At 44.8% G+C, this 12,034-nt stretch overlaps 1 protein-coding gene across 1 annotated transcript in view; it reads right to left on the reverse strand.

Moving 5' to 3' along the window:
- LOC126100990 (synaptotagmin-5-like) overlaps nt 1-12,034 on the reverse strand; it is a 313,202-nt gene that overhangs the window by 113,318 nt on the left and 187,850 nt on the right. The window contains exon 2 of the mRNA XM_049911657.1: nt 10,010-10,136. Coding sequence (XP_049767614.1) covers nt 10,010-10,136 — 127 coding nt within the window. The remainder of the gene's footprint in view (nt 1-10,009; nt 10,137-12,034) is intronic.

Raw genomic sequence — 12,034 nt, forward strand, 5'->3', positions numbered from 1 at the left:
TAATTTTAAAGATTTTTCCAGATTAACTGGCTGCTTAAAAATTCTGAAGATGTCAGTGACAATTATAGCAGTAACTACTGAAGGTATATGCACTTCTGCGTCAGAGGAAAGGGTGTCAATACCCTATACGAAGATCAAGTCTGAGAATAAATCGAAAGAGAAGGGTTACATTAATGATGGTAATTTTACAGTTTGTGATTTAATATATTTTGCGTTGGAAAGCAAGGGAGCCAAGAGCACGTGCGCTGAAGGCCAAATTAAATTAGCATTTGAAGCAGACGGCATAGCGGAAGACACATCGGCCAGTAGCCAGTAGCGAGCAGTTAGTGGAGATAGGGGCGGTTAATGATCGAATGGTATGTGTGTGTGTGTGTGTGTGTGTGTGTGTGTGTGTGTGGTTTGAGGTTTGAGGTTTTCAGGCGCTAAACAGCGTGGTCATCAGCGCCCAAACGCATAGAAACAGGAACACAGGCAGTGAAGGGACGAAGACGGACACCGAACAAGGAGAACGGCTAAAAGACACAGACCTGACGCAGTTCCAAATCCTCACATACAGAGGCAAAACAAGAGGAGAAGAATCGCACTAAAAAAGGAAAGGAAACACAAGGAAAAGAGAACAGAAATCGAAGTGAAACAAGTAGGTAATCGTGAATGGCGAACCTCTTACCTAAAACCTGGGTGAGCCAGTCACCCACCAGCACATTTAAATCCTCTTAGTGCTGACACTAGCAACCTCCGTTTGTGTAGCAACAGTGGCAACTGTACCGGTTTCTGCAGAGAGGAAGCGAAAAATGTTGTAAACACAGGAGGCTGCATGGCCTTAAAGAGCTTCTTGGCCTCACCATAGAGGATGCACTTAGATGTTTTGATCTCCTGTATCTTCCGTTCCTCGAGATAGATGGGGCAGACCCGGCTCCAGACAGGGTGACTCCGAGAGCAATTCACGCACTTCACAAGCGATGAATAATCGGCTCCTTCATGGACAGGTTGACCACATTTACCACAAGTGGCTATCCCATTGCACCCCAACGTAGTATGCCCAAAGCGCTGACATTTAAAACAGCGCATTGGGTTGGGGAAATATGGCCATACTGGCAAACGTCAGAAACCCGCTTTAACATGCTCTGGGAGTCTCGGGCAATTGAACGTGAGAATAAACGAGTCGGATTTGACTAGGTCCCCATCGACTCGTTTCATAATATGCTGCACGTCGACAATACCTTCGTCAGCCCACTCAGATTTCAACTCGTCTTTGGGGTTATCCACCAAGTCCCTACATGTCACAACACCCTTACTATAGTTCAAAGTGGAGTGGAGCTCGGTCTCGATAGCGTACTCTCCGAGACAGGTTGCTTTCCGAAGAGAAGTGACTTGACAGGAACTAGTAGTTTCAACTAACAGAGTACCATTGCGCAGTCGCTTCACAGATTTCAGTGCTCCTGCAATTCCCTCAAGACCCTTGTGAATGTAAAAGGGAGAAACCCTCTCAAAGCTACCCTCCTTCCGTTTGACAATCAAAACACATTCTTGTTATCAGCATGTGCTCTGTTACGACAGTCTGATAAATCTCTAGTAACACCAGGCGCTGGAGGACTCGCAGCACGAAGTCGTTTTTCGATGGGGTGTGTTTTCCTACCAGTGGCCCACCCAATCCACTGGTAGGGGGAAATGTAGAGGTCGAAGGGTCTATTGTGGTCCCACGAGCAGCTAGGGAACTAAAGGTCCGCTCAGACAGAGCCCCGCGTGCCTGAGTAAGCCTTATACACTCCTGGAAATTTAAATAAGAACACAGTGAATTCATTGTCCCAGGAAGGGGAAACTTTATTGACACATACCTGGGGTCAGATACATCACATGATCACACTGACAGAACCACAGGCACATAGACACAGCCAACAGAGCATGCACAATGTCGGCACTAGTACAGTGTATATCCACCTTTCGCAGCAATGCAGGCTGCTATTCTCCCATGGAGACGATCGTAGAGATGCTGGATGTAGTCCTGTGGAACGGCTTGCCATGCCATTTCCACCTGGCGCCTCAGTTGGACCAGCGTTCGTGCTGGACGTGCAGACCGCGTGAGACGACGCTTCATCCAGTCCCAAACATGCTCAATGGGGGACAGATCCAGAGATCTTGCTGGCGAGGGTAGTTGACGTACACCTTCTAGAGCACGTTGGGTGGCACGGGATACATGCGGACGTGCATTGTCCTGTTGGAACAGCAAGTTCCCTTGCCGGTATAGGAATGGTAGAACGATGGGTTCGATGACGGTTTGGATGTACCGTGCACTATTCAGTGTCCCCTCGACGATCACCAGTGGTGTACGGCCAGTGTAGGAGATCGCTCCCCACACCATGATGCCGGGTGTTGGCCCTGTGTGCCTCGGTCGTATGCAGTCCTGATTGTGGCGCTCACCTGCACGGCGCCAAACACGCATACGGCCATCATTGGCACCAAGGCAGAAGCGACTCTCATCGCTGAAGACGACACGTCTCCATTCGTCCCTCTATTCACGCCTGTCGCGACACCACTGGAGGCGGGCTGCACGATGTTGGGGCGTGAGCGGAAGACGGCCTAACGGTGTGCGGGACCGTAGCCCAGCTTCATGGAGACGGTTGTGAATGGTCCTCGCCGATACCCCAGGAGCAACAGTGTCCCTAATTTGCTGGAAAGTGGCGGTGCGGTCCCCTACGGCACTGCGTAGGATCCTACGGTCTTGGCGTGCATCCGTGCGTCGCTGCGGTCCGGTCCCAGGTCGCCGGGCACGTGCACCTTCCGCCGATCACTGGCGACAACATCGATGTACTGTGGAGACCTCACGCCCCACGTGTTGAGCAATTCGGCGGTACGTCCACCCGGCCTCCCGCATGCCCACTATACGCCCTCACTCAAAGTCCGTCAACTGCACATACGGTTCACGTCCACGCTGTCGCGGCGTGCTACCAGTGTTAAAGACTGCGATGGAGCTCCGTATGCCACGGCAAACTGGCTGACACTGACGGCGGCGGTGCACAAATGCTGCGCAGCTAGCGCCATTCGACGGCCAACACCGCGGTTCCTGGTGTGTCCGCTGTGCCGTGCGTGTGATCATTGCTTGTACAGCCCTCTCACAGTGTCTGGAGCAAGTATGGTGGGTCTGACACACCGGTGTCAATGTGTTCTTTTTTCCATTTCCAGGAGTGTACAACTGGGGCGCAGCAGGTGCCCCAGAGGTTGCACGCTTGCGACTGTTCCACCCCAACAGCCATGCATCTTATAGGCGCGCAGCACACCGTAATATTGAGGGTTTTTAATAGAGGTTTACCTTCCTCGCAATCCAGGCGATCAAGCCAAGATTACCATTCCCCGTAGCACACAACATTCCACTGCCGCGCCATACAGTGGGCGCTGAAGCATGTCCAGGGGTTACGGTGACAGGAGACTGGCGGCGCTGACCAGTCCCCAGCTCAGGACCCCGGGGTCGCCAAGCCCGTACTCAGCAAATGAATGCTGAGCCCCTGGGGGAAATTCCCTGGACCATATTTAGACTTTTGTGAGGAGTGACTGAAACAGGAATATCATCCAGCTTGTCACAGGCGAGTAACGCCAGGAGTGGTTGGGGATGCTGTCTGAATCAAAATCGACCAATTGCGCATTTTGGACAGTGCTGTCACTTCCCCAAACGTATCCTCAAGGTGCTCAACAAAAACCAGAGGCTTCATTTCCAGAAAGGAGTACCCATCAGTTCTGCCTCAAACTAAGTAACGTGGTGATAGGGATCCTGTCACTCTGAAGCCCTATGTTCCTACAAAGGTGTTGCTAGGGATGGGAACGACTTAGGGTCATACCTGTCAGCGCTGTAATCAACATTCCCTTTCTTAGAGACTGCTGGGCCATTCTGTCCCCAGCAGATGATGACCTAATCCGCTTGATTGTCGGTCATCTGCCCTGATGCCACCCACTCTGATCACGGGCTCTCCCCATGGGCACAACCCAGCCCCAGCAAAGGCCACCTGGGATGATGACCATTGCACGGTGGTCTAGCGGTTCTGGCGCTGCAGTCCGGAACCACGGGACTGCTACAGTCGCAGGTTCGAATCCTGCCTCGGGCATGGGTATGTGTGATATCCTTAGGTTAGTTAGGTTTAAGTAGTTCTAAGTTCTAGGGGACTTATGACCTAAGATGTTGAGTCCCATAGTGCTCAGAGCCATTTGAACCATTTGATGGCCATTGCTGGGAGTCCTGATGCCCCAGGAAGACGGGCATCTACTCCTTGGAATACAAGGGGAGTTTACAGCTCAGGCATCAGCAGTGTGATCCCTGTGTTGTTTGGGGGCTACCACCAAATGGGTACATGATGGCCCTACCACAACGAACTGTATACCATGCTGGATATTGGGCACAGAGGAATCCAATAGTGTCATGGGGGCGAAAGAGGACAGGGGACAACAGAAGCAGATGACATACTTTGGAAAATGTCCTAGCACATATTGGTGATATGCAGGTGGATATGAAGTGCCATGACAACAAGAGATTCAAGAGATCGAATCTAAAGGCACTATAGATAACTCACGCACCACAACGTCCTTCCCAATATGGTACGCACTTCTGTGGAATTTGGAAAGTGGCAGGTCAAACCATAGAATGGGACCTGAACTTACACAGCTGAAATGTGTGAGACTCCTTTTAGTCGCCTCTTACGATAGGCAGGAATACCTCGGGCCTATTCTAACCCCCGTACCCACAGGGGGCAGCACATAGGGTTAGTACATATAACCTAACACTAAGTCGAAAGAAACCTGCCATGATGTGTTCAGATAGTGTCAGATAATTGAAGTCGTGATGAACGTGGCAGTTTTCTCAATTTCTCCATTATTCATTATGTGTCCTTTGTTCCAGATGATAATGATGATGATTAGTGTTTTAGGGCACACAACAACGAGGTTAACAGCACCCGTTCCCAAAATAAATGTTGACGAGTGCAGCCAAGATCTGTTAAACAAGGATCAATTCAGAGCCAATCTTTACGATAACTGTAAATGCTCAAATTTCAAGATTGGACACAGCACATCAAAACAGGTAGATAAAACTAAAAATAAAATACCAGTACAAAACAGGTAAAAATACTTAACTGTAGCTGGGTGACCACTTACAAATAATGGGTGACCAAACCACTTTACAGCACATTAAGATCTCAATCCCAATATTTTGGGAAGAAGTCCAGACATCACACAAAAACGTAAAACTCTAGCCACACTCGTCTCATTATTAGTTAAAATAGAGGGCAGGTCTGGTGGGAAACAAATCTTCCCTCAAACCCGCATATAAAACACACTTAGTTAAAATATGTCGTATCGACAGCTGTGTCCCACATGTCTGACACGTTGGTGGCTCCTCATGACATAACAGAAAACCATGTGTCAATGGGCAGTGTCCTATTCGAAGCCATGTAAGGGCTACTTCCTCAGCTCGTTGTTGACGGAAGGAGGTAAGCCACGGTCGGACAGAATCCTTCACCGCTCGCAACTTATTATCCCTCACTTCCAGCCACTGAGCCTCCCACCAACGCATGACCTTCCAGGTCATGAATGATGTTATTGCCTGCAGGCGGACGGAACAGCGAGCAGGAGGTGGGATAGAGCAAGCCTACTTGGCAGCCGCGTCTGCAAGTTCCAGGAATCCCTATGTACCCTGGAACCTAACAGAAAATTACATCCTTACCCTGCTTTTACAAGAGCAGGAGTACGTCATGCACTTCTTGCACCATCCGATCTGCTGGGTACATCTGTTCAAGAGCGTGTAGAGCATTTTGGGAATCAGAGCAGATGATGAATTACTTGCCATGATGTCGTCGCATATGCTCTAATGCGGCAGAATGGCAAACAGTTCTGCATAGTAAGCTGAGAACTGCTCTGGGAGCCCTATCCTATGGACAGTATCGGGAAACCCAGCACAGCTGCCCATAAAATCCACCTGTTTAGACCCATCCGTGTAAACAGTAATACAATCTGAATGGCGGTATAAAATCTCAGTAAATTTAATTTTAAAAAGGTGGTCCGGGGTACAATACTTCTTGTAAGCCGCCAGATCAAGAAGTAATCTTGGCCGTCGTAGTAACCAGAGAGATCCCCTACTCCATCCCTGGTTGAGGACCTTAATGCCCTCCAGGAGTACTGACTCGAGACTCTCCTTTGCGCGGATGCCAAACGGCTTTGTTGCCTTCGGATGGTGGCGGAAGAAACGTTCCAATGCCAGCTGTGAAAAGGTGTTGGACGCCAACGAAATAGGAGTGGACTTGGCCCTGCATGCTTGCCGTACCACAAGGAGAAGATGCTGAATGGACAGCGGAGGCTCTCCAGCCTCGACACATAGACTAGCAACTGGACTCATGCGATAAGCCCCCGTTGAAAGCCTAATACCCTCATGGTGAATCACATCCAACATTTTGAGGTACGAAGGTCTTGCAGATCCATAAGCTTGACATCCGTACTCGAGTCGAGGTGTCCTTTGTTCCAAATCTATCATCCCCTGTGATGCCCATTCTTATTTGAGTTCAGCAACATCAATGTCCATAACATCACAGAAAGTGACCACACCTTTGCTGGAGTAAGGGGAGTTATGCAACTCAACAATGATGTCATACTCACCCAATTTTTGTGACTTCCTAAGTAGTTCCACCTGCTTTGCATGGTTAGTCTCGACCAGCAAAGCAACCATTTCGCAACTGCTTAACAGACTTTAGATACTAGCAACTCCTTCTAAGCCTTTATGGATATAGAAGAGGGACACCATTTTAAAAGTCCCCTCCTTTGTTTTGATCACTACAAAGACATACTGATTCATGATTCCTTGAATCCCATTTTTAACAACAAGTTGGTTGTCAGAAGGACTAACCTCCCTCCCAGGCAATACACCCTTCTAGCTGGGAGGAGAAGATTTCAAGGTTTCCATCTCTGTCCCACGAGCAGCCAGGGAAAAACTGAGGTGTCGCAGGTACCCCAGAGGTTGCCTGCTAACGACTGCTCCACCCCAACAGCCATGCATTTCCTCAGCACGCAGCATACCTTGAGATTGAGGTTTTTTTTTATAGAGAGCAGGCAATCCAAGATCCCCATTCCCTGTGACACAGAACGTTCCACCACCGCTTCACATGGTGGTTGCTGAAGCATGCCCAGAGCTTACGGTAACACATGACTGGTGGCACTTACCAGCACCAGATAAGGAACCCCAGGGTCGCCAAGCACGTACTCATCAAATGAATGCTGAGCCCCTGAGGGACATTGCGTAAGAAATCCAGTGTTTGATTAGCCAATGGTCCTCAGCCAATCATATGTGTGTAGAGGATCCATGTGCCTTCCTTTTTCAAATGTGGTCAGCCATTAACCTTTGGTATACAGTAATTGGAGTATTGAGACAGTTCTGATTTTTGAGCTATATTTGATGTAGCACATCATCTGATGAAACTAGCTTTGCCTGATGGTAATGAATAATTTGTATGATTACCACTAAGACAATTCCAAGTCTTTTTATTATGCTGAATTTTGTGCTACCATTAGAGGTGACTTAGGCTGTGGATTTGCATTCTTCTGGGCATCCATTTCACTTACATGCATTCACATCCAGTACTGTCGGCTGAGAGGGTGTGAATTTGTCAAATATTGAGAAGCTGATTACTGCATAACTTTAAAGTTCATTTCATTATATTTGTATTTAATCCCTCTACCTCAGGTTTTATCGGAATGAAAATGTTGGCTTGCAGAATGATATCAGTTTGTTACGGCGATGAAAGTTTGTTTTGTATCAACACAATTCTCACTGAAAACTTGTAATTTGTGTCTATGTTTCTGAAGAGAAATATATTCGCTTTAAACAGCTCGTGTTGTACTACAATTTCTAACTATATTCGTGTATTGCTTACGTGAACATAGGGTGCCACCATCTTATTGATCTATGGTTGCACGAGTAGTGGCCAAAAGGAAAGTCCTGTTTAAGTTACAGATCGTGATAAGCAAAGTTGGAAACACATAACAGATTTTCTCACAGTGAGATATTTTCAGACATTAAACAAGGTATGGTGGTATGGCCTGCAGCAGTTAGACATCAGACTGTTATGTGTGGCAACACTACATTATGGAACTCAAATTATTTGGACCTATATGACTCAATTATATAAAAGTGTGAGCTGTTTAACTACTTTTGAGGCAATGTTAGAAGTCAGATAACGCTGACAATCTTTTCATGACCACTATAATTATCTTTTTGAATATCACTATATTATCAAGGCTTGTACATCACTACCTCTGGGAGACTTTTCACCATGAAATAGTATTAAGATTGATGTATGTGTTTTTCAGATAGGTTGTCTAACTGTTCTGAGCCTGTTGAAATATGTAATTTTAGGTACTGGTTTCTTGACATTATATCAAACCAAAATGAAGTTTATAGTATGTTCTTTACCTTATTTATTCATTTATTTTTTATATATGTGCCCAACGTGAAGTGTGTAATGAGTGATTGACTGATGCAGGCTATTTAAGACAGTTGATGCTGTTGGGGGATATACATAGTGGTTGACGTCCCACCCACAGTAGGTCAGATTTTGCACCAGGATTGTTCATCAGGCTGAACTCCAATAAAATCTTGCAACAAATTTGGGATATTTACGCTACAGGTCAGGACATATTTTCTCAGAAGGAGGGGGTCAGCTTTATGCAGGTGCTTCAAGTTAAGAAGTTAGTAACTGCTGCATTCTTTCCACTGGTATAGTGTGACAATATCGTAAACCATCAGACATCAGTCCATAGACTCCTGTATGTTGTATGTCACTAATTTTCTTGTAGCTTTCTCCAGTACATAAGTAACAGGTTTTCTCTTTTTCACAATACAGTTCCCATGTCCTTTATCTGCTTAGAAACGAAATACTTCCACCTGCAGAAATGTACAGATACTCAAGTGATTATTACAGAAGACTGCAGCCAGATGCCAAATTACACAGTAATGTGTCATTTTTGCAGTGTTCACACAGTTACTATTTGGAAAAATGAAATGGGCTACCTGTGACAAACACAGATCCAGAACTCAGCCACAAATATAATTTACCTTCAAATTCTCTTTGAACGTGATGCAGATATCTACAAGTATAACAATAATATCAATAAGATAATATGAAATGTTTTAATAATAACAATAATAATAACAGTTTGTTTACATTGCTTTAGCATAACTTCCTAGAATTTCACATAACTACTGCGTTTAGAAGCATTCATCCAAAATTTTGAGAAGTGTGTAAATCATGGCATTGATTTAAGAACATTAATGGCAACAGTCTTGCACAATTTTAACAATATCAAAATTTATACAATATAAAATCAAAGTGTGCGTTCACTAGTATCAGTGTTTCGTTTAGCACACTTAGCTTCTGAAGACAGGTCAACTGACTATAGTTATGCGAGTCTGTAAATGATTGGAATACTTTTTAGTCCTTTCCACCTGCATTAAGGAGCAAGTTTTCCTTTTATTTTTTTATTAGTAGAATGTATTTCCCATTGTTTCTTGCCAAAGTCAGCTTCCTATGGACTCTCAAACAGTATTATAATTGTGGTTGCACCAGGTAGAGCGAGCCTGTGAATGTTCCCATTAATCTGGCTGGAACATTCTCCATATGTGTCAGAATGCAAGGAAATCCGTTCGCAGGAGCAAGCAACTGGGAAGTACCCTGTGTTGAACACAGATCCTAGTTTTCTACAATTTCTTAATTTTCACACTACTTATGTCTCCAAACATGAGATGAAACATTTGGAAACTGATATATGTAGAAACACATACCTTTTTACTACAATGGTTTTTGGGGTTCAGTACTCCTATACGCTCTCGTTTGTGGGTCATCACACGAGTTCTGTCATGCAGTGTACTGGTTATAAATTGGTATCAATAGTGTATTGGAGTCCTCAACCAAGATATCTGTTGACTGTAAGAAGGGTGCGTGATACTGTCTGATCGAGAGTAAGCATCCGGATAGGTACTCACTGCGGTGCAGGTACTCGTAGAGGCAGCAGCCGGGCCCCACCAGACAGGCCACCACCAGCAGCGCCAGCAGCACTGAGCTCGCCCCAGCCGCCAGCACCAGCAGGCGACCACCTGCTCCCAGCGCCATCTGGTGACACAGCGCAGAGGGCATGTACACACCAGACTTCGAGCCGTAAATAACAGAACTCTTTGAACATGTACTCGAGAGCAATGGGCAGATTTATGAATAAAGAAATGGAATAGCCAGGGGATCCCCATTGACCCCTACAATCGCAAATCTCTACATGGAATACTTTAACGAGGTGTCGCCTCCAGCTGTCCATCTAAAACCCAAGGGCAGGGTAGTTTCTGGCGAAGATAACGATGTATCTCAAGATCACATCTGGTGTCAGATGATTCCCCCCACTTGAGGCAGTTACTTGAGTTACATTCTAGGCCACCACAGGGAACTCCTGTCCTGAACATACATCCTTTCCCCTTGAACTCCCCAGATGCACATTTATGTGTTACATTCAAGATCACCCCCTCCCCTCTGGATCAACAAGACGGAAGCTTCCCCTCCCGTTTCTCCTTCTAATACTACAGCAATTAAGTGGGTTGTGTCATTTGAGGTATGTGCACTATAGTGGAAGGATCGTCATTAAACATCAGGAGAGTCCAGCTACGACCACCACCCCAAGTATAATAAGAAGCCATGTAATAAGTAATCCCTCCTCTCATAAGCAACTTCTATTTACGGTTTTTCGGTAATTTGCTGCAATTATAGTGACTATCAAAAGATCTACATATTCATACTGGAGATATATGTAAATATAATTTTAAACAATTATTACAGCGAATTATTTAACAAATCACACCGCATCTCAAGTTAAAAAATTTTGTAATGCATTACTAACAACGAATATGCTCTTGTTGAACTTTAAATTTTAAACAGGTGCCACAACATGATACTTGAACAATCTCTTGCTACATAACAAATCTACGTCATCCCTACATTACTAGCGTGTGTGTGTGCACACAGTATCGTACTGTCAATAAAATATTGTTGAAACTTTAAAAAAAACACAGCGCAATATTTAAACAAATGAACTGTTTCTGCATTCCAAATCTATGTCATCCCTACAATACTAGCGTATGTGTGTGTGAGAGAGGCACAATGTATGTGTTAAAACGAGTTCACTGTCCTGTCTTCAGAAATACTGTAATTTAATTATGTATATTCTGCACCGCAGCACATTCTGCAAAAATTTTGTTATAAATCAACAAAATTTATGATTTAAGAAAGTTTGACAATACAATGCGTAACTGGAGTGGCTGCATTATTACAAATTAACGATATCACAGCAAATTCTGCCAAATCTCAGGAAATATTAACAAAATCTATCATGTAAAACACTTGTACAATGCTGTGGGAGACTGTGATATGGCTGTCCAATATGGCGGAAATTTTTGAAAAACTTCCTCACTAAGGTGGAAGACTCCAACGTATTCATTACAAAGTATGACATCATTTGTAAATTTGGTTCCTGCGAGTTATTAAATGTTTTGCGTTTCAAACTACAGTGCAACCAATAAAGTAGTGCACAAGGAAACGTCTCCCTGCATTACTAATTTGTGATGTCATAGATTGTTAAAAACAATGGACTCCACAACCCATAGCTATGTAAATGTTTAGACCTATTTTCCTCCAAATGCTCGCATTTCCTTTGTAAGATACTGTACGTAAACAATGACGATGTTAAACTATTACAGCAGCTCTTTTATTTTAACAAAATACTCCAATATCCCACGTTAAACAATTTCCACAAAGCATTACTTATTTAATGACTAATCTGCTTATACTTTGTACTGGCACACTGACGAATGATCACATCCTTCCATTAATGTTTACAGACATCTTGGACGGTTAATTTACGCTATAAACACAACTTCTGCACAAAATTTTATAGGATAGAAACGGATAGAGAGATGCACTTACTCAAAACAAACTAAAAAAAATGTTGTGACCTGGAGGCCTGCACGTAC

Source organism: Schistocerca cancellata, chromosome 9 (assembly GCF_023864275.1).
Source record: "Schistocerca cancellata isolate TAMUIC-IGC-003103 chromosome 9, iqSchCanc2.1, whole genome shotgun sequence".
NCBI lineage: Eukaryota > Metazoa > Arthropoda > Insecta > Orthoptera > Acrididae > Schistocerca > Schistocerca cancellata.